The 26,695-nt window shown below is 36.2% G+C and overlaps 1 protein-coding gene across 2 annotated transcripts in view; it reads right to left on the reverse strand.

Moving 5' to 3' along the window:
• Window positions 1-2,229: 2,229 nt before the first annotated feature.
• ITIH2 (inter-alpha-trypsin inhibitor heavy chain 2) overlaps window positions 2,230-26,695 on the reverse strand; it is a 51,236-nt gene continuing 26,770 nt past the window's right edge. For both annotated transcript variants that reach the window (XM_072653411.1, XM_072653410.1), the window contains exons 14-22: window positions 24,806-24,991; window positions 20,109-20,248; window positions 16,626-16,798; window positions 14,249-14,386; window positions 11,206-11,319; window positions 6,628-6,826; window positions 6,184-6,356; window positions 3,395-3,506; window positions 2,230-2,441 (exon numbers count right to left, since the gene is read on the reverse strand). In XM_072653411.1, the coding sequence (XP_072509512.1) occupies window positions 2,282-2,441; window positions 3,395-3,506; window positions 6,184-6,356; window positions 6,628-6,826; window positions 11,206-11,319; window positions 14,249-14,386; window positions 16,626-16,798; window positions 20,109-20,248; window positions 24,806-24,991 (1,395 nt within the window). In that variant the 3' untranslated portion in view covers window positions 2,230-2,281. The remainder of the gene's footprint in view (window positions 2,442-3,394; window positions 3,507-6,183; window positions 6,357-6,627; window positions 6,827-11,205; window positions 11,320-14,248; window positions 14,387-16,625; window positions 16,799-20,108; window positions 20,249-24,805; window positions 24,992-26,695) is intronic.

Raw genomic sequence — 26,695 nt, forward strand, 5'->3', positions numbered from 1 at the left:
GATTAGTTATACTACATATAGAAAATCAAATAACGTAGTATCCAGTGAACCCCAAGACCTCAGCTACTGTGGAAAGCACTTGCCATTTGACAAAATTACTAGGAAAACTGAAAGCAATCTAGTACAAATTAGGTTTAGACCAACATTACACCATATACCAACATGAGCTCCAAAATATATATATATGACCTATATATAAAAGGTCACTTTATAAAATTGAGGAATCAGGAAGAAATTACCTTTTGGATTTATACTTAGGGAAAGAACACATACCAAACAAGGGATAAAGAGGCTCACAGATGACAAAATGGGCAATTTTAATTACATAAAATTGAAATGTAGTTTTGTGCAAACAAGTCCAAAGCGTCTAAGAATAGAAAGGAAACAGTTAACCTGGGGTGGGGGAGGAGCGGGGGGGGGGGGGGGGGGCAAATCTTTTCATCAAGTTTATTGACGCAAATGAACTGATTCAAATTTATACTAAGAGCCATTTATCAATTGATAAATGGTCAAAGGGTATTAAAAGGGAGTTCTTAAAACAAGAAAACCAAACTAACTATAGCTACATGAAACAAATGCTCCGAATTACTAATAATTAGAGAAATGGAAACTAAAGCATCTCTGAGGTATTACCTCACACCAATCAAGAAGAACAAACGACATAAAATGAAAATGACAAATATTTGAGGAGTTACATGAAAATAGTCACACTGATGCACTGTTGGTGGAGTTATGAATTGGTACAGCAATTCTGGAAAGCAATTTGGAATTATACGCCCAAACTGTGTGTAACCTTTTATCATTTGATATTACTATTAGATCTGTATCCTAGAGAGATCAAAAAAAGAAGACAAAGTCCTATATGCTTAAAAATATTTATAGCAGTCTTTTTTTTTTTTTTTGTAATGGCAAAAACAATGGGAATCTAAAGATTTGCCCCTCTATCGGTAAAGGGAATAATAAATTATGGTATATGAATGTAATTGGAATACTTTCCATGTTCTAAAAAATGATGAAGGGGATGGTTTCAGCGAAAACTTGTGAAACTCATAGGGTATTATGAAGAGTGAAGTGAGCAGAATGAGGACCGTCGCAACTATAACATCATTGTGAAAACAAATAATTTTGAAACTTGGGAACTCTGATCAACGTAGTGACCAACCATGAGTCTAGAGGAGAGTGAAGAAGAATGCTTCCCCCATCCTGGTAGAGAGATAATGGACTAAATACGTAGAACCAGACATAGGAACAAACATGGGGATTTGTTTTCCTTGACTCCACATATTCATTACAATTCGTTACTTTGTTTTTCTTGTTTTCTTTTTTCTTGGGGAACTGAGGGAGGATAGATGGGAGGGGGGAAAATGTTTGATAATTGGAAAAAAAATACAATTTAACAAAAAAAAATTAAAACTTTCAAAGCAGTGTCCAATTTTTGCTTATACAAGAAGGTTGCTCCCTTTAACTCTATCAGGGAATTCTACTCACTTCATAAAGGAATCATTGGATTTTAACACCTCATTATCTCTATCATCTATTCTTTGTTTTCTGTGGCTATATTCATAAGGAGGAGACCAAATTTTCCCTCCCTTATATATATCTATGAATACACACATGTGAATTTTTTTTCTTTTTTTTTTTTTTTTTGCATCAGACCTGTGATTACATTGGTGTAGGGAACTTTCCAAGAGGAAATTGCCTTTACAAATGCATATTTATATAATAAAACATTAACAAAGAAAAACATGGTCAAGTATGTTTACTTTGGAAATATAATTGTCATGGAGCAGGATTTTGTTTGGAAATTAATGGTGGAAAATTTAGTTATAACTAGTGTGTTTTTATATTCTTTCAATAAAATATTAATAACTCAAGACAAGACTATAATGGAGTTTTAAAAAATTGTATTTCTTGAAATAATTAGTTTAATCAGACCTTATTTTGACTACAACTTGGTAATTCAATTTTTTGGAAAAAACCAATGTCCAACAATACTTTCAATAGTATTGTTCTTTATTTTGTGTAAAAAAAATATGTTGCAAAAAAAAGGGGACCAATACAAAGAAAGAATTTATGTTTCAAATATTTTGACGGCTGGTTTTTTAGTTTAAAACCTGAAACTTCCTGGAAAGATGGTTCTTTTTCTCCAACTTCCACTAGTTCTTATATTCTTAGTGCCAAGTTTGTCTATTTTTAATATTCCAAAATGCAAAAAACAAATGACAAAAATAAGGAATAGGAAGAAATTTTATCTCTTTACATAATCATTTCAAGCTTTTATCTAAACATTTTTTAAAGGTATTTTGAGGAAGCTATACAGCTGAGGGACAAGGTAATCCTTATAATGTCCATCAAGGAAACCTTTCCCACTATTGTGCACAAACCAGCAAGGAACATCTGTTCCTAACACCATATCCGTTCTGTAGTCTTTCTGCAAACCCCTGTAAAGATAGACACGAACTGCAGTTAGGTCAAGGATCAGGGGAGACTTAAGACACATACTTCTGCCTTTCTTGATGCTAGTTGGAAGTTGTCATTATTCCTACTGTGCTCACCCTAGGAGCATGGGGTATCTGAAGTGTGGGGTGGAAGTGAGGAATGGCAGAAGGGGGAGGTGAAAGAGCAATGAAAAAGTAATGTCTCTACTTTAGTGCCCAACTGTATTGTCCAGTTATCGTACACAGAGACATTGGGATGTGGACCTTTCCAGTAAAGGCAGGAAATTAAATGAACCAAAGGAGAAACCAAATTCCAAGGGACTATGGACCAGCTCTTCACTAATTTTAAGAAGAATAAACCTGAGGCCTTGCATTCATTTTATTTCTTCTTTCTCTTGTAAGTGGGTCCATAAGAGCTACTGACTCAAAGCCACTGATAAGACAATGAACAAATTCAGAAATGATCCTTTATTTGCAAGGAAGATAACTATGAACATCATTCTTTTTCTTAAAATTTATTTCTTGATTATGGCTATTCCTCATGCTTAATGAAACACTCTGTTTGTATCTTATAAATATGTTGAATTTTGCAGCCTGTACAGGTCACTGCTCAGCCAATACCTAATATAGGGAAAAACCCTGATGGAGATATATGATAGCATTTAGATTAGGTTTTATCCTGGTGAGTAAAGGGTAACTGAATAATTTGCTAACTGTTCTTGGCATTTTGTAATACACAAATATATCTAGTCATCTTTTGTATTTAAAGATGAGCTGTCATTGGTTCTCATAGTGCAAAAATTATAAGTTCTATATTTATTCTTTTCTAGTGAGATTTGATCACTTTGAGGCAGGAAAGATTTGATACCTTTTCATTGCCTCTACTTCATTTTGAAGTGGAAATTCAATTCTGTTAGGACCTTTTCTTGCCCAAGCAGTTCAATCCAAAGGCCTACCTGGTGACAGTTAGCTTGTGGCCTTTCACTTCCATACTAGCTTCTGGCTTCCCAGGATGCTGACCAGGTCTCTCATTGAAGATGTGTACTTTTGGCTCATGCATGAACTGACCTAAAGAAACAAATGTCAAAGTCTTATGTGTTTAGCTAATCCGTGTTTGTGCTTCATCAACTTAGATTGTTCCATGTGAGTTCTGTTAGTTTGCAGCACTCATTCCGGAGTTTGTAGGGTGGGAAATGATCTCTTGGCAATGATAAGATTAATACTTGAGAAAGGGTGGGATAGGTATTTTTTTTATCAGAGAGCTAGAGGCCTGCTCCTTCCCTCTGGTACTCATCTCACGACCGATATGAGCATGAAATAGGTTTGTTAGGTTACAAATGAAGAGTAAAGCATTGATGTGTACTTGAAATAAAAGGAGGAGGAGAGCCTGCAAAATACAGGCTTCTGTTGCTTGAGAGACAGAAAAGTTTTCTTTAGGACATGAGATCCTTAAATGTACAGAATCATTGAAAGGCTAAAGGAAAACAGTCAACCTCATTACCAAACCCATTGTTCTAATGTAACCTTTCTGCCTTTGTGAACTAGTTAATCTTATCTAGCTGTTAAATGAGTAGCTAGGTTGCACAGTGCAGTGGACAAAGGTCCTCCCCTGGAGTCAGGAATATCTGAGTTCAAATCTAACCTCATACACTTACTAGCTGTGTGGCCCTTAGGCAAATCATTTCCCTCCATTTGCCTCAGTTTCTTCATCTGTAAAATAAACTGGAGAAGGAAATGGCAAATCATTGTGGTATCTTTGCCAAGAAAACCCCAAATAGGGTTACAAAGAGACAGACACAACCAAAATGATGGAACAACCTCCTAAATACTTTCAGTGTAAAACTGTAAACTTTAATATTAAAATTTTACCTATCCTATTCAAAAGTAATAAGAGGGACTTCAGAGATCATCTAATCCAACCAATACCTCAATACGAATATCTTCCACAACAGCCCTAAGTGAACATCCAGCCAAACGGTGTCCAGTGATAAGGCATTTGCCAGACAGCTCATGCCATTTTGGGGTAGCTCTAATTGTTAAGAAAATTTTCCTGACATGACCAAAATCTGCTTTTCTGAAACTTCCATTCATAGATCCTATAAATCTCTTTGGGGCCAAGTCTATGATGATTCTAATTTAATAAATTTAACATCTCTCTCACAAGGGGTCATCGATTTATAACTAAAGGGAACTGAGAGGTCACCTAGTCTAAACTCCACTTTTTTTTTTAAATTATTTTTTTAATTTATGGAATAAAACAAGGATTTCCATAACATAGTCTAATGAAAAAAAAGATGTTTGCAAATGAAACTGCAAATCTATTATGTACAACTTGGTATTCCTTTTAATTATGTGATAGTTATCATGTAAATTTCATTTTTCTTTTTTTCTTCTTTCTCTTCATTATTCTTTGCCCTAGAGATGAAACCAAGATCGTAAGGAAAGCAAAAAATCAGGGAATAATTTTTATAGACAGTTTCTCAGAAAAAGGTCTCCTATCTCAAACACATAAAGAACTATATGAAATCTTTAAGCATGTGAGTCATTCCCCAATTGATAAGTGGCCAAAGGATATGAATAGGTAATTTTCAGATGAAGAAATCAAAACAATTTATAGTCATATGAAAAAACAATCTCCCCTTTTGACAGTTGAAGAACTGAGACCTAGAGTTCTGAAGTGATTTGTTCACAATCATGCAGGTAGTAAGTGTCAGAGCCAGGACTGAACACAGATCCCTGTCTCTAAATCCAGCACTTTCCACCATACTGTATTGCTTCACATACATGAAAACAGCTATCAAATATCCTGTATCTTTCCTAGTCAAGTTAACGAGCCCCATTTTCTTTAGCCAATCTTGAGATGGCATGGTCTCTAGCATCCGAAGCATCTGTATATTAGCATTCTTCCTAAAGTACAATGCCCAGAACTAAACATCATATTTCAGATATGGTTGGGCAGGTAGGTGATACAGTGGATCGAGTGTCAGGCCTGGAGTCAAGAAGACCGAAGTTCAAATCTACCTCTGTGACCCCGGGCAAGTCACCTAACCCTGTTTGCCTAAGTTTCCTCATCTGTCAAATGGACTGGAGAAGGAAATGCCAAACCACTCCAGTATCTTTGCCAAGAAAACCCCAAATGAGGGGTCATGAAGAGTCAGACACAACTGAACTGACTGAACTGTCTAAACAACCAGATATGGTCTAGATGGTGAAATCTGCCTGGATATATTATGCCTCTTTAAACTGTTCTGTTTTGTGATTATGGCATCTTGTCTCTGAGGAAACTTTGTTTGACCTTTGAAATGTCCCTGGCTATGGCTCTCATTCCTTCTCCTCTAAATTGCCAGGTTCTTTCCAGAATCCTAGAATCTCAAGGATATAAGGGACTTGAATCCACTTAGTCAAAGGCATAACTGAACAAGAATAGCCTCTATGATATATTCAACAAAAGTTACAGCCTTTGCTTAGGTAGGTGTGAGGTGTGAGGGTGTGAGGGAGCCCACTGCCTCCCAAGGTAACCAGTTCTCCTTTGGGTAAGTTCTAACGGTCAGCAAGTTTTCTCCCTTACATCCAGTCTAAATTTATGTCTTTGTAACTTTCATCTTTAATCTTCATGATCTCGATTATATTCAATAATTTGTTCTTGGATTTCTCCAGTTGTAGCCTCTGGAGAAAAAAGCCATCTAAAATCCTAATAATACCTAGAGTCTTGATGGTAGCTACCATTTTCAGACAAATACTTTACCTATTAGTCCATGGGCATTCAGTGAAAACTTGTTTGTAGGAGGGATATAAATTCCCAAGAAATCTACATTAATGGGATGTTTCTTCCAAACACGGTGAAGTAAGACTGAGAAGGACATATCTCCATCCAGGGTGATATTCACAGTCTTCTCTTTTTTCACTGAGACAAGCAACCTAACACAAGTAAGGCCAAAATAAGATTAATTTTATTTCTGGACAGACCTAGAGAATGACTCCATTCATCCCTAACAATAGCCATGTACATTTCTTACCACTGCTCCTCATAGTTTTTCTATTAAAAACCATTTGCAAGACATTGTTAATGCAGCAATTATTTAGGTCATTTTATCTCATATTTAGGTCAATGGCATATCTATATGTGAGTGACTAAATTATTTCAAAGGTAAAACATAAGTGGAAAAAAATGTGCTACAGTGGTACTTACTTCTTATGAACAATGTGAGCTGTGTCCAACCATGACAAAATGGTAGTATGGAGACCATTTTTCAAGGTGATCACCTCTGTACTAATTTCAATTTTCATGTCTTGGCTTTGAAAATAAAATGCCAGTTTTCCAAAATAGGTACTTAGTTTTTTATTTTTAGGCATCTTGGCTCCAACGAGCTGTCCATTTACTAATACTCCTATAAAAAGAAAAGTAATATTCCCTTTATTTTTCTTCTTTTCTGTGAACATTTGATAGAAACAGCATTTATTTAATATTTGATATATGCCTGACACTGTGCTAAGTGGTGAGAATATGATTACAAGCAAACATGATAGGTACCATCCTTGAGGAGTTAACATTCCACTAAGAGAGGACAAGATCTAAAGAAATGGGAGCTGGAAATTGTGTGGGGTGGGAGGTATCTGCTGGGGAGGAGCAGAGAAGATAAAGGAGCCTAGAGAGCCAGTGGGACTGGGGTCCCCCATGTAACAGTGATCTACTTGAAGATCACATCAGGAGAGCAGGGCCTCAGAGCAGAGGTTTTCCCAGGTTGACTGGTGAGGAGGCAAGATGCTGGAGAAATATGGAGAGTGAGATGGGTAAAGAGAATAAAGGGAGATTGGATGGGGTTCTTCATGAAGTGGTGTTCCAGGTGAAGGAGTCCCCAATCAGGAGAGCAGGACTTCATGGCAGAGTGGGAAGGCAACTGATTAGGAGACAAAGTCTGGATAGAGCTGATTAAAAATTACTAATATGGGGAAATTTTTCCTCTATATTAAAAGAACTCTGGAACATTTAATATCTAATATCCTTTATAAGTAATGCCTCCTCTCATAAAATCCTTTTCCAGTGCTTTTTTATGGTACAGTGGTAATCCAGCTTGGATCAGAAGGACTGGTAAATTCTACCATAGTGGAAAAATCTTCAAGTATGGTCCTAGCAATGGATTGGGTAAGCTGTTTAAGGATCAGTTCAGTTAAGGAAAGAGAAGCTCATTATCTGTAGGAAGAGAAGTAGGTGCCGAATTGTTTGACCAAAGCAACCCTTGAAAGAAAAAAATATTTATAAACTGCTCTCAGTTATATAGCCACTTTCCACTTACACAATGATGTTAGGGAAATGATCAGCAGGGGTCCAGAGAATGCTAAGAATCACATGTTTTAGAATCTCTATAAATATTAACTATTGGTAGTCTACATGTGAGATTTACATAACTAACAAATCAACTTATTATTGGAAGAACTGACAATGTTGAGAATGTTGATACTGACAATCTCAAAACAAGTAATTCTAGAGGAAAAAGCAATGTTCACTTTTTCATTAATAAAATTTAAAGTGTACATACACAGATGCATATAACATGCACATATATAAATGGTAATTATTGTTATTATTAATAAGATAAACACACATATTTGACCTGAATAAGAAAAGTCACATCGATCATATGAAATTGTAGTCTAAGTGTTTCACAGCCCTATACAAGTGCTATATAAGTATTTGTTATAATTATCAAAAATTACATATTGTTAATATATAATAATTATTAGTAATAACTTAAATATGCATATTTTACTTGAATAAGAAATATCACATAGGTCATATGAAATTATGTTTCAAATCACAGATAACTGTAAATTTAAAATAACTCCACAGTAACACTATTACATTCATGAGACCCAACTGAGCCAAATTATTCCAAGTATCCATGAATGAAAATGAGAACAACAAGCATTGGCAAAATTGTCAGTGTTTTTATAAGAAAGTATTTTCATTGTCAGTAACAGAAGAAGCTACATTTGGATGCTAGTAACTCATTCTTTCATAAGCTATATGAAGAAGTTAAAATGTTACTTAAAAAGATGCTATCAGGAAGAATGGATGGACCAGGCAAATATATGCTAAAGAAGTCTGTGATGTAAGCCGCACAATCCTGACAGCCTTAAAGGCAGCTAGGTGGCACAGTAGTTAGTGCTGGAAGAGCTGAGTTCAAGTCCTCAGATACTCAGTAGCTGGCTCCTCTGGGAAAGTCATTTAACCTGTTTGCTTTCCCAGGGTTGTTGTGAGGGTCAAACAAGGTAATAATTGTAAAGTGTTTAGTACAGTGCCTGGCACAAAGTAAGCACTGTATAAATGTTAGCTATTTTTATTACTTTTATCATCTACAAATGTGTATGAAGTTATCAAAAGAATGGACATGATATTTTTATCAGATGATATTTATATCCCCCCAAAAGGCAAATGACTGCACATCAATAATTGTTGATTCATGTACTTTCCTTTTCCATCCTTGTAAAATTCTAATGAGAATGATTTACACACATATAGAGGTTTCTTTAGTGAAAAAAAATGGGAAGAAAACTAATAGTTTGGTTTTTGTAAACAATTTTCTCCAGCAGATTTTATCTTTGCAGTCATACAAGTGACTGAAAGTTTCAAAGAATACAAAATCCCAAATGGGTTTGGTGACTATGAAAAAGCATTTGACTTGAACAAAAATGCAGTCTGAAAGGCTCTCCCTCAACAAGGAGTCTCTTCTGTATGTTAAGATCAGATAAGAATCCTTGATAGATTTAACAAGTCTAATACTGATGATTTAACATGAGAGATCTGATACTAATGATGTCAAGTGTGCCCAAGTCCCTATTTGTGGGTGATATTGTGGTGATTACATCAAGCTGCAGAACATTATAAAGTGTTTTTGTTGAGATACATGATTACTCAAGAGAGGTCAGCTGAATAACTGATAGGAGAAACTAGATGGATGAAAAATGCTTATTGTCCAGACGGGAACATACAATTAAAAGAGACATCCTTTGAATGAGTACACCAGTACCTATATCTGGCTCAGGAACTGCAGGGGAATAACAAAGCTCAGAATTCAGTAGAACAGAGAGGGCTAGGTTGATTTGGGAAACTGCACAGTGCTTTAACAGTTACAGAATGCTCTAAAACTCATTTTTGTTCAGTTGTTGTCAGTCTTGTCCACCTCTTCATGACTTCATTTGGGGTTTTCTTGGTAAAGACATTGGAATGGTTTGCCATTTCCTTCTCTAGCTCATTTTACAGAAGAGGAAACTAAAGCAAACAAGGTTAAGTGACTTGCCCAGGGCCACACATCTATTAAATGTCTGGGGCCAGATTTAAACTCAGGAAGATGAATCTTGCTGAATCCAGAACTCTATCCACTGAACCAACTAGCTGCCCATCATTTTGACACAACAATCCTAGTGATGTTATGTAACTATGAATTGTGGAACATGTCGAAGTCTAAAAGCTCCAAAGTTAAAGGTGACTCAAAGTTCAAGGAAGTGACTCATGGTGGATGTAAGTAGATTTCAACTTATTGGTGCCATCTGGGAAATGTGAGATTAGAAGAAAAGATAGTAGCTCATATCATGAGAGAAGGGGGAAAGTAGATGGACAACTCAAGTGCTGGCCTGGTATCCTTTAGGAAGTCAAGTACAATAATTGATCAGGATGAGAAGGCATACTTGTGTTGTGATTTGCACTGGTGGGAGGAATATCTACTTGGATTTGCTCCACAAATACATTTAAGTACGTGTGTTCATCCTTTGTTACCGAAGAAGACCATGCCATCAAAGAAATGATGACATGACTTGCGCTTGACTTTGTTTTGAGTGAGGGAGGGCTGTGCAGGTCACCAGCCTCACTTCTCCTCCAGAACCATCTGAATCCAGTGACAAGATATTCATCAGGATGACTGGAGATGACCCAGAATGAGGCAATTGGGGTTAAGTGACTTGCTCAAGGTCACACAGCTAGTGAGTGTCAAGTGTCTGAGATGAGATTTGAACTCAGGTCCTTCTGACTTCTGCACTGGTGCTCTATCCACTGCACCACCTAGCTGCTCCATGTTTAAGTACAGAAAAAGGATAAATCTCTGAAATATATTACCCATAACTGATATTTGATAATGACAAAAACATTTTTTTTCCAGTAATAAAGTTAACAGAACTGATTATGCTATTCTCAGAATACTTTTCTTTCTAAAAGTTCAAAACCTTTAGGAATGTAGTTGAAAGAACTGGGAATCTTGAATTCTAGTTATCATTTCTAGTACTATTACTAACCTTGACCTTGACTACATGTCCTTGAACATATAACAGCCTCTCTAACTTTCTATAAAACAAGAAAAAATATACCTGTCTAGCTTGTCATACAGGGTCATTTAATATCAAATGAAATAATATATGTAAAAATGATTTGAAAACTATAAAGCATTATGAACAAAGATAAGGCATTACCATCAATCAATCAATCAACATGAATTAATTGATACTATATTAGGTCCTATGGATATGAATTTGAAGAATGATACAGTCCTTGTCCTCAGGAAGTTTATGCTCTATTGAAGGAGACAACATGCACACATATAAATCAATGCAAAATTTACATGAAATAATATAATTTCCCAATAATTCTGTGAGTTAGGGAAATAAGAAGTTTCTATAATGGTGGCATAAGGAAAATGATTATTGAGTAGTGGTAATGAAGCATAACAAATGCAGGATTTAGTTTGACTGGCTTAAATGTAATTTATTTGTCACTTACCTGTCTCTGGATCAGAAACCAAGTTGAGAATTTTACCAGGTTCTGAATCAATATTGAAACAAATGTTCTTTTGACTCTTTGGTAGGTAAATGATGAAATGTGGGTCATTCTCAACTGAAAAATAAACATTGAAAATAAAAAAGCAAATGGGAAAGGAGCAAAGCTAAAATGATATTCAGTATCTTCTTAAATAGTTTTGCATATGCTTTATAAACAAGTCAGTATCTAAAGATTTAAAAAAAAAACAAATTAAATATGTCTCTATCACTGCTAAAGTCCCCTAATGATGCACCTCAGTATTCTGAGAATTTTGGGTTATTTGACTTCTGGCAACTTCTTTACAGGACTGGAAAGACTTTGAGTATAGACTTCCTGATTTATTATATCCCTGTTGCTCATGGAACAGTCTGTAGAATTTGGAAAGGCTCATCTCCAGGTTGTTCAAAGGTGATAAATTTTTCAGTCTTTTTAATGTTATATAGTAGTTGTAGGCTGTTTTGGTGAAAGGAGTAACTATACCAAAATATTTAAGTACTATATGGTAAGTATAAAAGTATCAAAATAAGTAGAAAACCCATATCACTAAATAAGATATTATAACCTCAGTTGCCATTTAAAGTATGTACAAGAACAAAGAGAAGTGAGCTACCTTGATACCACCATTTTTTTTGGTCCTCTCTGGTGCTACATTGGTTTTACACCTAATGCTTTGACTAATTCTTCTCCATCTCCATTTCTTCCCATAACCCCTTCCTCTCAACTATGGACATTTCTCAAAGTTTTGATTTTTGCCTTCTGCTCCTCTTTATCAACTTTTCTCAAGAGAATTTATTATTCTCATAGCTTTAATTCAATCAACAGATACTACTTAGAAGTATAAGATATTTCCTGCCTTCAAGCAGCTCACAATATAATTAGGGAGATAAGATACAAACATGCACAAAAAATTAATGATACAAGTGATAATTGTCAATTCAACACAATAGTGCACAAAATAGTACCATGTATAATTGATTGCCAAATAAACAATACAGATATTATCTATGCTAATGGAGTCAACTTGGAAGAAAAAATAGAATCATTATATTCTGAGAAGGCTCCAAAAAAGTAGTTTAGCTTTGAATTGGAGCTTGAAGTATGAGTTGGATTTATAAAGGGGAAGAAAAGGAGGACACTTATACAGAAGTAGTAGTGCAGAGGTGAAAAGAGACAACACATTTATTAAAAAATAATTAAAGAGATGATTAATTGTCCATGTTCAGTTAGAAGAGGATACTCAAGAATAGAAGTAGTTGGAAAGGAGAAAAACTGGGCTTTGGTTAGTGACGGCCTTGAATACCGAGATGAGAAATTTGGATTTTATTTTATAATCAATGAAGAGCCACTGATGGTGGTTATAATTTCTCTGGTCCTGTTATATAGATAAAAGAGAAGGGAGAGGAGATGATAAATTTTTTCCCCTCTAATCAATTTCTTCCCTGTGTTAGCTGAAACAGAACAATTTGGGTCCACAGATGGTGGGTGCTACTTTGGATTCTAGGGTTCTAGAACCTGCAGGATTGCAATATTAATGCTAATCCTCAACAAAATTCCACTGGCGTGCTTCCCAATAGTGATGTCACTAGATACAGTTAATCTCTTAGCAAAGGTAAACACTAAGATGGGACAGTAAAAACACTAGATACAAAACATCCCTTACATAAATTGAGGGTGCACTCTTCCACAAATGTGTATTATTGTTATTTTGAAAAGCTTGGTTTAATAGGTAATAGATTCAAAAGTTTGGTTCTATGTTCAGTGCATTTCAGTACTTGGTTTTAATGGCTATCATAGTTGAAGATTCCTCAAACAAGATATGTAAATCCAAATGGAAGAGATGCATTATAGGTCATAGTTATTAAATCATGATCCTTATTTTTTTTCAGTCCTATTCACCAGTGTTACAAAGGTTTTTTATTGAAATTTGGCAAATAAATATGCAAGTTGAATTCCTTAATATTAATTATTAAAGATTAATATTCTATATAAAATATATTCTATATAAATTGTGTTATCTATAAAATTATATGAAATATATGATATAGCTTACATTAAAATAATAATAATATTCCACCTAATGTAGACTGTTCTGTCTTCTATATACATCCTGTGCTTCTTTATTTCCATGCTTTTGCTGAGTGGTTCAGTGGATAGACCACTGGGTCTTGAACCAGAAGACCTGAGTTCAAGTCTATTCTCAGATACTTACTAATGGTGCGATCCTGAGAAAATCACTTAACCTCTGTCTACCTCATTTTCCTCAACTGTAAAATAGGGATAATAACATCACCTACTGCACAGGGTTGTTGTATTAAATGATATAATATTTGTAATGTGCTCAGTATGGTGTTTGACATATATTAGGCACTATATAAATGCTTATTCCCCTTCCCCTTTTACTCGTGTTTCTTCTAATACCTAGAATGCTTTTATTCTCCCCATCTAGTTCTATTGAATCCATTATTTAAGACCCAATTCAAATGCTCTATGTTCTATGAAGTCTTCTTTGATCATTCCATAATGGTCTTTCTTACTTAGGAGTTTTGTTAATACTTCCCCTATGTACTTAGATATTATTTTGTATTACAGTTGTCTGTGTTTGTGTCATATCCCTCTTCTAGACTGTCAGTTTCTTGAGAGATTCAATAAGGCTCTATTTATTTAACTTTTATATATCCTCTACTGCCTATTATACTCATCTGTACACAGTAGATACTTAATGTGTATTGAAGTCTATTGAAGTTGAAGTATCTTCAGATAAGAAAACTTATTACCCCTCGATCTTTAAGTTGTGTAGCAATTTCTGCTTCAAAAAGATCACCTCATTCTCATATAGTTGGGGCAAGATTTATTTCCTTTTTTTCTAGAAGGAAGTCACGTTGAATTTGAAAAATTCTCCAGTTTTCTGAATATGGGTCTTGACTTGAGAAATATAAAAACTCTCTAAGATTGCAATTGAAATGAGATCTGGGAGGTGAAGGGAAGGGGTCAAAGATCTTCTTACCTCTCATTACATGAGGAGGAGGAGTTGCTACAAGTACTTCAGCTTGTTTTGCACTCATCGGACCCTCGGTTGGTGCAGGTTTGGCCCAAGATGGGATTGAACTTTGAGTAGTCTTCTTGCCATTCGATAATAAGGTACCTGTGTAGATAGAAAAATGGATTCTAGTTACCAAAGAACACATTTCAAATGCACACTGTTGTAATTATTTGTAGTAAATACAATTAAAAATTTGTTCTGTTCAATTTACAGTATCTCTATAGACCCTCTCCTTTTATTTTTTACCCTATATTCCTTCCCCTTTTCAATCATGCCCATGCATGCCAGCTACTATTGTATTTTTAAAGTTATCATCATTGTTGGAAGATTATTATCAGATGTAGTTATTTATTTATAATATGAAGTCATTAGACCAAATTATCTCTGAAGTCCCTTGTAGCTTTAAGATACTATGATTTCTACAATTTAAAAAAAAGATGGAGGTCAGCAAAAGGGAAATCTGTTTATCTAGCTACGCATACCTAGCTCTATGTATCACCTTCCTAGGATGATGCATAAGTTCTTATAGCAGCTGTTTCTGTTAGGAGTTGGTATGACTCTAAGAACTAGAACCTCAACTAGATGTATACCTTTTAGTTCTTGACTCTTGGCAACTTGGAAATCATCATATATGGGTGATCCCAGTTGTTGTTTTAATCATTTCAGTTGCATCCAACACTTTATGACCCTATTTAGGATTTTCACAGCAAAGATACTGGAGTAGTTTGCCATTTCCTTCTCTAGCTCATTTTACAGGTAAACAGGGTTGAGTGACTTGCCCAAGGTCATGTAGCTAGTAGATGTCTGAGGCCAAATTTGAACTTGGGTCTTCTTGACTCCAGACTGATGCTCTATCCGCTGTATCACCTAGGTTCCCTAAGGGTAATCTTTGTATCCTTGAAAAATCAGGGATTATTTCCTCTCATAAAGCACCACTAGTATGAGAAGTTCTGTGTAAAACTGGAGAGGCAAACTCACTGTAATTCCTTTTCACTGTATATATGAGACAACTAAATAGAATTCATAAGCAGAGAAAACATAGGCACATGGTAAAGAAAAACACAACATACTTGCTTCGAACTGTTTGTTTAGTGCTGGGCAACTGCACTTGCAGTGGAACTGAAATCAAGACAAATCTGTAGGCTTTGAGGGGTCTCAAATCTTAAACTTTGTGGTTGTGGTAAAAGGAGATTCCCCATTCTGTGATTAATTTATCAATCTAATTAATTAATTTAACTCAGTTAATCAGGAACAGAAGCTAGGAGGCATTGATGAAAGATATTATCAGCCACCCCAAGCACAAAAGGGAAGTGTCTCAATAGTGAATGAGAAAGAGGACTCATCTCAGTCAGTTGGTCATTTCTAGCTCTGTACAAATTTTCCTGGTTCTGACCCAATCCCGTATCCTTATCTAGCAGTCTTCTAATCTTGATTTTGTTTTTCAAATAGGTTGCCCTGCTGGAGAGAGATGTTCCCATTTTAAAATATAAAATTACTTTCAGATACAAATCATTTTCCTTTTTTCCAAGAGCTTGATCACTCTCAAATCATTTGATCATCATGGAAAGGAGAAAAATGACTTTGGAGAACATGGTGGTAAAGGTATAATCTTCTTATACCCTATCCTTCCAACCCTGACGTATCCTTCTGTCAAGTGACTCTCACCTTGTTCCTAGGACAAGAAACTCCTGACTCCAGGCATTTTCACTGTCTTTCCCCACATGAGAGGAATTCTCTTCCTCCTCCTGGCTTCCCTCAAGTCCCAGCAAAAATTTCATCTTTCTGCAGGTTGCTTTTGCGATCCTGCTTAATTGCAGTGAATTTTGTCTGTTGATTATTTCTGATTTATCTTGTATATATTTTATCTTTACATAGTTATTTGCATATCCCCCTTTACACCATGAATCCTTAAGAGGAGGGACTGTCTTTTGACTTTCTTTATGTCCCCAGTACTTACAGCAGTGCCTGGCACATAATAGGTACTTAATAAGTGTTTATCGACTAACTGACAGACATCACAAGATTTCTTCTTGAATATCAAACCACTAGTGTTAACTGGCCATCTAACATTAGCAAGGCTGAAAATATAGACAGCATTTACTGTGATATGTAGAGATGCTTCTCAAATGGGTTTCACAGATATCAATCACTAAGCAAAGGAAGTAAAAGGTACCAATAGAGTGATTATTCCAAAGTGCACTAGATTGAACAGCTAGAGTATATTGACATAGACCAAAAATTGCAACAGTAGGGCTGGGCCTTGAAGTGACACAGGGTGACCTAGCCTTTGATCCAGGTCCAAAGGGATAGTCTCTGCCTCTGGACTAGAAGGAACACTGACCCTGACAACAAGGTTTTCTTTGGTCCATCGGAGAGTCTGCCAGCATCCTCTCATTCCCATCAGGATTTTCAATCAGCATGGCAGTAAGTGGACTTACGACATGGTGATCCAAAGACATCTGCAGGATGGTTCTTGTTATTTTCTTTTTGTCAAGGTTTGTGACAGCCATACTCCTATATTGGGGCAAGAAGAAAACCCAAGAAACCATCACCAAAACATTCCAAACTGTATTAAAGACTTGTTTTGGGGATTCAAATCTGGACTCAAGTTGGCTCCTACATTTATTGGGAAATGCTCAGTTGATTCCTGTCATGGTTAAATTTTAAAAAAGTTTTAATTGATGTCTTCTTTTTATGTATCATCATAGTTATCCCCAGTATCCTTCCTCTTCTCTCTCCCAGATAGTCATTCCATATGACAAATAGTATTTTTTTAAAAGAAGAAAAAAAAAGTGCATGCACAATGTATAACACCCACAAAAAGATGAATTGGGGATGACTTCTGATATTTCTTTATTCGAGTCCTGCTTATTCTTTATGATTTTGTTATATTCATCTTTTTGGTCTTTGATTCTATTTACAATTATTGTAGTTATTTTATGTATTGTTTTCTTGGCTTTGCTTTTTTAGTTTGCATCAGTTCATGCAGATTTTTTCATGCTTCTCTATATTCATCACACACATCATTTCTTAGAGGCCAGTATTATTGCATTACATTCACGTAATACAATTTGTTTTGCTATCCCCTAGTCAATGGGCATCTGCTTTATTTCCAATTCTTAGCTATCACAAAAGGTGTTGCTATAAATATTTGCTGTATATGGGGATTTTCTTATTACCAGTAGCTTCCTTGGAGTACAAACTCGTTAATGGAGTCTCTGGTTCAAAGCGTAGGGACATTTTAGTTACTTTATTTGCACAATTACAAATTACTTTTTCAAATTTTACAGTTCCACACCAATGTATTAGGGCGCCTATCATTCCACAACTCCTCCAACATTGACTGTTGATATTTTGTGTCATCTTTGGCAGTTTGCAGGGTATGTTATTTGTTAATTTTCAGTTAGCTCTTTTTGCCATTATAAAAGGGGATGAATGTTGTTCACCTTGATTTCATCAGGGAAACCAAAGTCTGTGATTCATAACCTTACCTCCATTACAGAGTCACTCTACAGTGCATCAGTCAAGAAACAACCATACTCCTAATTTTCCTGAGTTATTTCTAGGTTTTAACTCCACTTTCACTTTTCACTTTGACTCTTAATAATGACAATATTTATAAACTTATATATACGATGTAAACTTATAGATTGAATGCCATAAAAATCCAACTGCCATGAGGTTAACTGGTAGAACTAGATAAATAATACCAAAATTCATCTGGAGGAGCAAAAGGCAAGATTCTCAAGGGAAATCATTAGAAAAAAAGTAAGAAGGAAGCCAATCATGACCAGATCTTAAATTACATAATTTAAAGCAATAACCATAAAAATTATTAGGTAATAATAATAATAGCTAACATTTATATACTGTTTACTACGTACCAGGCATTGTATCACTTATGCTTTGCTGTTTAAAAAACAAAACAAAACAGGAAAGTTGATTGATGGAACAGGTTAGAGAAACAAGACAGAAGCAAACACAGCAGCATAGTGCTTGATAAATCAAATCACTCCATTTTTTGCAAAATCTGCTAGAAAAACTGAAAAATGGTCTGGAAGAAATTGGGGTTAGTTAAAAAAAATTACACACAGCATACCATAATCAGTTCCTAATGGATATATAACCTAAATATAAAAGGTCATATAAAAATTAGAGGAGAAGGAATGGAGATGCCTTCTTCAGCTATGGTTAAGGAGAGAATTCTTACCTAAAAAAAGGATAGAGACAATCATAAATAATAAAATGGATAATTAGATTATATAAAATTGAAAGGTTTTTATGTGAGCAGAATAAACGTTGTTACAACTAGAAGGAAAATACCCTGGCAGCAATTTCAGATGAAGTTTGAACAAATCAAAAATAAAGAATTGATTCAAATATAAAGAAGAACCAAACCCCCCTTAGATAAATGGTCAAAAGAGATGAACAGAAAGTTCTCAAATAGAAGCAGATTATCAACATATGGAAAAAATGCTCCAAATCACTAATAAGTGAAATGCAAATAAAAGCCCCAAGTTTCCATTTCATACCCATCAGGTTGACAAAGATGACAAGAGGAAAGGAAACTAAAGGCATTGTGGGGGTGTAGATATCGTAATAGACTATTGTTAGAGCTGTGAATTGGCTATGGGAAATAATTTTGACAAACTAAAAAATTGTTAATCTGTATAAACTCCTTGACCATGTTGGGCATACCTCAGTGAGGTCAAGGACAGAGTGAAAGGACACTTGTGTATAAGAAAATGACACATTTTATTGTAGCAAAGAACTGGAAACAAAATTGATACAATAACCTAGGGGAACTTTTGAAGTCATGATTGGTCAATTGCTTTCCTCAGAATTCTGAATATAGCAATTTTATTACTACTTACAGAATGAGAAAATGCATCTTCTTGCAAAAGTAGGGGACTATAGGTATGGAATATTATATAAACTGTGTTATGTTGGTTGTCTTTTTTAAAAAAAATTCCTCTTTCTAAAAAAATCTTTGTTGCAAGGAATGGCTTGCTGATTAAGGAAGTGGGTGGGGATATATTCAGATATATTCATCACCTTCTTAAAGTGATATAAAAACAAAAGATGTCAATAGAAATATGATTAAAACAGAAGTGAATGGGAGTAGCCATAAGACATTAGAATAGTATAACAAAAAAGTTTATGGAGTCTCCTTCCTTGGTAATCTCCAAGACTATGGCAGATGGCCATATGCATGGATTGGAGCGTATAGGTATAGCCCAAAATGAAGGTTGGCTGGCTGACTAGGTGGACACTACATACCCTGCCAATCTTGATTTATAATCTTCTGACATCAGAATTCTAAACTTCTCAGTTCAGTAATGCTTTCAGGGTCATATAATGGACAGAGTCCTGGTCATAAAGTCTGATGATTTGGGCTCAAATCCCTACTTTGACTCTTCTGTTTGACATAGAACACTTGGCCTCACTAAGCATTGGTTTACTCATTTGTAAAATGGAAACAATAAAATTTATATTACCTACCTACCTTATGGAGTTGTTTTACGGGATGTACTTAGTAAACTATAAAGTGCTTTATAAATGTTAATATTCAAGAATAGATCCAACTCATTAGTCATTTAGGATGAAGCTTCAATCCTCTACAAGCATTTATTAAACTCCTAGTATATACCATACACAGTGTTAGGTGCCAGAGGAAATACTTATCCAAAATATGTTATATTAATTTGCACTTCTCCTGTGTACCTTCTTCTCTTTGGGAATTACTGAAAATTTCTGAATTGTATATCAAGAAAATACCCTACAAAAACAGTTATTCCTTTAGGAACTGCTCTTTCCTGCTTACCTTTCAGCCAGAAGTTGGTTTATGGTTAGATAAGCCCATAATTTCCTGGTGAAATCAGGGTCTGCATGCTTGTCCTTTGACAAGAAGGCGTCCAAGTCCTGCATTTCTGCGAGAGTGTCCATGACCAACTGTGCATTGGCCTGGAGGATAGAAAATTCAATTGAACTAAGTCCAAGAAGTAGATCCATCAGTTGTCATTTCTGTGTCTACAGCGTGTAGAGTCACTATGAGTGGTGATAGTGGTGACAGTAATATTCTTTTTTTAATGGAAGACTTTAAAGGAGCAAAAAGAATCAAACAATCCCTCCCTATCCCATTAAGGATTAGGTGTACTACCAGAAGTGGAAATGCTGGGTCAGTAAATGTGAATTTTGAAAACTTCCCTACATTTTGAGTACCAGTTTTGGGCTTTTGATTCCTCCCAGAGGCATCAAATAGCAGTCTTGGTCCTTTGACCCAGATCTGTCATTTCCATGAGAGATGGAATTCCTGGTGAGGAAACTGCCCTTACCATAAATGATTAATAACTATTCAGCAACTTGTAGACTTAGAGAATAAATCACTTGCCCAGGGTAACACAGCTTGTATATGTCAGAAGCAGATCAAAACATACTATTTGCGCTCTCTCTCTCTCTCTCTCTCTCTCTCTCTCTCTCTCTCTCTCTCTCTCTCTCTCTCTCTCTCTCTGTTTTGTTTCTTCTTTCTTGTGGTTCAAGCAAGTAGCCTCTGCATTGTAAAACTTCATCAGACACCGAAATCTTAAGTGCAAGTTAGGCAAGTTTATTTCTTAAAAGAAGTATGTATCTCCACTGGAGTGAATGCAGGGGTGGGGAACTTGCAGCCTCAGGCCTCCATGCCATATATGATCCTCTAGGTCCCAAGTGTGGCCCTTTGACTGAACAAGTTCTGTAAAGTTTGGGTTCAGTCAAAGGGCCACACTTGAGGACCTAGAGGGCCACATATGGCCTTGAGGTCCCAGGTTCTCCACCCTGGTATGTATTAATGCATATGCTTTTATTAGTGTAGAGCTTCCTAGTAGTGAACCAATTACGGTGTGCTTAGTCAATGTGCAGGTGAAGTATATGGATTTCTCTCCTTCCCTTCCCCTCCTCCCCCCCTTACCTTGGAGTACTTGCAGATATTCTCTACCTGCTGCCTGATTTATGGAAGGGTGGGGGTTGATTGAACTAATCCATCAATTAATCAATCACTGAATCCCACTGAGGCCTGAGAACTATTTCAGGTGAGAACATATCTTGATGACTCAATGAAACAGATATATCAACTAAATATGAACAGGACTGTAAGAGTAACTGGGGCTTGTATGAAACTAGGAGTTTGGAATCAATGAAAAATTTTGGTAGAAGAGAGGCAGGATTGGGAACCTCAAAGGCTGAACCAGAAAGAATTGGCAGCACAAGAGTCACAAACAAAGGGAGAGAAAATGAAGACTAAGATGTGGCAAAGAAGGGAGAGATCAAAGAGGGTCATCAGCTCTCAAGGCTGAAGCCTTTAGTTGTACTCAGTTCCTCAAGGATTGAAAACAGTTCCAAGAAAAGGTCTATTCCTCCTACCCCCACCCCAGTTTCCCCTTCTGGGATCTGTTTCCAAGTCTGTAACATACACTGTTCACTTCTTTACCTAAACATTAATCTGAATTTTTATCTTAACCACAAAGTGGCTAGCGGTTAACTAGAGATACATAAATGTAAATTAAAGCAGAGAGTCACCCTTCTTCCTAAATTTTATGAATTTTACTAATTATCTAATTACTAATTAATTACTAATTAATAATTAATAAATCTGATTGTATTCCTAACTTTTTACTTAATATAAACTCCCTAAAGCAGCAGAGGAGGGAACCATTACATTGCCCTCTGCTAAAAGAATGAGCTGATTGTTGGAATGGAACGTGACTGATTAAATTTCTAGAGACAAAGGAGTAAGGAGGAGAAAGAAGCAATGACAATCCTAGTCACCCTCCAAAGCAATGCCTGTATCCATCCGTACGTACAATTCAATACTGGGCTGAGTCTCCCCACTTGTTACTGGGTTGGAAAAACTGGTGATACATGGTGCTACAAGTGGTAGAAGAGATGACCTCAGGATGGAGGCAGATTTTGAAATGACAAGATATGATTCCAGATGAGTTGAGGAACCCAGAGATGAGTCAATGAAAGTCAGAAGTAGATAGAAGATAATTTTGAGTGTTCAGCTTTTTACATAGTCCCCTTGGGGTAAGCAGAGACTTTCTGCCTATGTTCTAAGGCAGGGGAGGGGAAAAGTGAAGTGCTTTACTGGACTGCCAACTAGGTGGCACAGCAGATAACCCACCAGGTGTGGAGTCAGGGAGACCGGAGTTCAAATCTTTCCTCAGACACTTAACTGTACTGTGACTGGGCAAATCACTTAACCTCTGTTTGTTTCAGTTTCCACATCTGTAAAATGGAGTGATAATCATAGCATGTACACGCAGGGATGTTGTGAGGCTCAAATAGTGATTATAGAGCTTAGCATAGTATCTGGTACACACACACGTATACATACATGCACATATACACTCATATATGTACATATATTGGTTATTATTATTAATTGGAATTATTAATTGAGCATGTCCTGAGGGGCAGTGCCACTAGTAGGTGCTAACTAGTAATGCGATCCACCGTTTTTTTTGGAATAGTACCAACAGGTGTTGCCACACGGACATAGCCTGCATCTTCAAGAAAGCCTACTCCATTTGCAGTGGCACCTTCTATGAATTCATTTGTTGCTACATCAGGGCCTTTGTGGCATCTTCTATAAACTTTTTCTAGACTATTATCAGAGGAGCAATAGTCACCAGAAGGGTCAGGAGAGTACAGCACAGTGATTCTTGAGCCAGAGGATCTGGATTCAAATCCTAGGACCTCACAGCTTGTGTGACCTTGGGTCAAGTCACTTAACTCTCTGGCCTTCACTTTCCTCCTCTGTAAAATGAAGATCTTGTATTGAATGGCCTCAGGGGCCTAGTCTTTCCTTTGATTTATGGACATCAGGCTAAGCATCCAGGAATTTGCCTATAGCACTTGCAATTCCTGTCTCCTACAGTCTTCCTACTAAGGTTAGTGGCAGTTTCTAGCAGTCTGTTGGCTTTCCTTCCACCTCAATAAATAGAAATTATCAAAAATTGAATCTGGATGGTTCATTGGTGCAAGTCTATGCCTCAGCTGGACAAAGCAAGGCAATAGTAACTACTCCCTTTCAGTCAAGTTGTAGCTGCTAAAATATCTAGTAATTCCTTTAAGACTGGTGCAAAACCAGGACCATTTCCAAAAAGAAGTTGCCATTCACCAATTCTTTCTCAAGCTTTATAGAGACTTTTACATCACAGGATTATCCAATTTTAGATTTGGAAGAAGCCTCAGTGACTAATAGCCCAACCCATGCTCAAGAGGAACCTATCTCTACCATGACATGCCTGACAAGTGGTTATTTAGCCTGTGTGAAGTCCTTCAGGGAGAAGAAGCCTGCCGTTTCCTGAAAAAAAAAAAAAAACAAAACCCATTCTTCTTTTTGGACAGCTTTAATTGTTAGGAAGTTTTTCTTGACTTCAAATTTAAATTTGCTCCTTGGTGGCTTTCCCCCGTTGCTTTTGGTTTTACCTACTGGAGATAAACTGAAGAAGTCTAATCCCTCTTCCATAGGACAGTTTTTCAAATCCTTAAGGACAGTTATCATATCCATTCTGAGTCTTTTTCTCTCCAGGGTAAAAGGCCCCTTCAACCTTTATTGAAATGAACTTTTACGTGGTCACAAAATATCTCTCTGTCTTTTGCTCTGTGGTTTATTGTTTAACTTTAAATAGAAGACAAATTTTTTTAAAAAGTCTACATTTTAACAGGCAAATTGGCAAAAAAATGGTTAAAATTATTTAATAAATAATGGCAGATACCATATTGCAATGTCATATATGCTATTGTATCACATATACTTTTTTTCTTGGAAATTAGCAATTTGTGGATATCAATGTCTGTTACTTTAACATTGTTATGTGAGAAATATTATTGGGAAATAAATTAGTCAATTTAGGGTGTCATCATATCTCTTGGCATTACGAATGAACTGAATTATTTTATTCATTGCTCCTGGAAGTTATGAAGGCAACTGGAAGGTTTTATTTATAGTTTAGTTTTTCTTTCCTTTCCTAAGGAGCTTTTCTAATAGCAATATGCCAAAGTTCTTTAAAATGTAGAAACATACTAAAACTGACCATACTTTGCCATAGTTCAGGTGAAAAAAATTGGGAAAAGATAGACTTATATGATATCTCTTTACATATTGGGATTGGTGTTTCATGGAAGGAATCATATTAGGCATGATTGGGAAGAAGGTTCGTATACTGTTGTTCCTTTTATTAATTCTGGATGGAGTAAGGTATCAATCAATAAGCATTTATTAAGTGTCTACTATATGCCAGGTACTATGTTAGGCACTGAGGAAATACAGACAAAAGGGAGACAACCTCTTTCCTCAATTATATTCTATCTGAGGAGAAAACATGGACGTGTATATGTAAAATTAATATTGTGGGGGAGGGCATTAGCAGCTGGGGAAGTGAGGAAAGGTCACACATACAAGGTGATATTTGAATCAAGTCTTGAAGAAAATTTGGAATTTTGACAAAAACCTTCAGTATTATAGCAAAGAAAACATACCGAGGTAGCTGTGATGATACTTTCCACATGGTCCAACTTATCAGCTTCAACTTTTCCTGCCACCACTATTTCTGATCCTCCAAAATAGTTATGGAAACTGTTCTGAGTAACATCTGTCACAGCCTCCTGGGGATAGTTAAACTGAACATTTCGTAGCAATGGCGTAGAGACCTGGTTGTAGAATTGCTGCAAATTAAAAAAAAAAAGAAAAATCATTACTTTTATATCAATCAATATGTTTATGGCGCATTTTATGAGGACTTTCAGTTAATGTCACCTTATTTACACTCCCACAGTCTTTCTACTGCATCTATCTCTGTAACATGGGAGGGGAAGAAAGAAATGCATATATTATTAAGCCTACATAGCCTACTATGAGAAGCTGCTTGGCATAGTAGCTCAGACTCAAAGCCAAGAAGACCTGGGTTTGAGATCTTCATAACTTCTAGGAACAATGCATAAAATAATAAAAGAACTTAGCTCATTCACAATATAAAATGATGATACTTTAAATGGGTAATATTTCTCACATAAGAAGTCCTGTCCCATCTCTGACATATAGTGACGGTGAACCTGGGCAAGTTACCTAACCTCTCAGTACTCTAGGTAACTCTAGTATTATAAGTTATAGAGAAGGGACTGATCTGCATTTATAAAGGGAGTTTCCTTACTTAGAATTTCCCTACTGATGAAGTCACAGGTCTAGGTCCTATTCTTGGGGACAAAGTCTTATGCCAGGTGTCAAAACTGAGTCAAAGAAAGGGAGGCTATGAGACTTGCCAAGGAATCTACCACAGAGTCAATGATGAAGACTTTCTCCTATTTACCATCTTGGCATTGTCTCTGTTGAACCAAGTGCAGGAAACTCATTGACATGATAGTATATTCAAAAGAAAAATCATCTGGGAAAAACTTTCCCAAACTGATACATTTTATTTTTCCCAAAATGAAAAATAATTTAGGGTTTAAATTTGGGCATTCCTGGGGAAAAGTATTTTCTTTGTTTTGCCAGTCAATCTAACCTTAGTAAGAATCTCCAAAAAGCATTATTCCAAAATAAAAAAAGGAATTTGATCTTTTATACTTATAAGACTTTACAAATTGTAGTTTCATCTCTTTTGTATTGACCTTAATAATGACATGGTCTTTTGAGTAAGAATCATCATTTTGTGATTGGAGATCTAGAACTGCAAGGGCACCTAGAGGCCAGCTGTCCCATTTTACAGCTGACAAGCTCAGAATGAAGGATATTGAGTAACTTGCCTGAGGTCACACAAGTGACATGTTAATTCTCCTCTCCCGGGTTGGATGATGCAAAGGACAGAGTGGCAAGGAGCAGTACTTTCACCTTTAAAAGGGCTCCTTTTCTTTTTTTTAACAGATGCTTTCCTTCTGCACTTTTTTTTCAGGCAACCTGGCATGTTACTGAGAGGGGAAGAGAGTGATATAGGAGTGCACCAGAAGCTGCAGGTTCCTGCAGTTCTACTGGACTGATTAGGAGCAGCAGGAAATAGCCTTAACCTGGCATTGCTAGATTTGAACTGAGAGATTGACCTGAGAGCATAAGAGAGGGAATGTTTGTGATTCGATTATAAATTTCAGTGAGACTGAGTGAGAGTTTAGCCAGTGTGGGAAAGTAGTTTCAGTCTTAGGATGGTTTTCAGGAGAAATTGAGTCAGAAAGTGCAGAGCTTGAGTCTGCACCAGAAAGACCAAAAGGGCAGAGAGGTAGGTGGCATAGTTGTTAATGACCTCTTTTGCAGCAGGATGCAAGTAATGAGAAAGATCAGATTCTGTCTCTCTTGTATCAGAGAGTCTCCTGGCTTCTGTTTAAGGCAGTTATTGCCTAGGAAGGACAGGACACAGGGATTTGTAACAGCAGTATAGCAAC

The sequence above is a fragment of the Notamacropus eugenii genome, chromosome 3 (assembly GCF_028372415.1).
Source record: "Notamacropus eugenii isolate mMacEug1 chromosome 3, mMacEug1.pri_v2, whole genome shotgun sequence".
NCBI lineage: Eukaryota > Metazoa > Chordata > Mammalia > Diprotodontia > Macropodidae > Notamacropus > Notamacropus eugenii.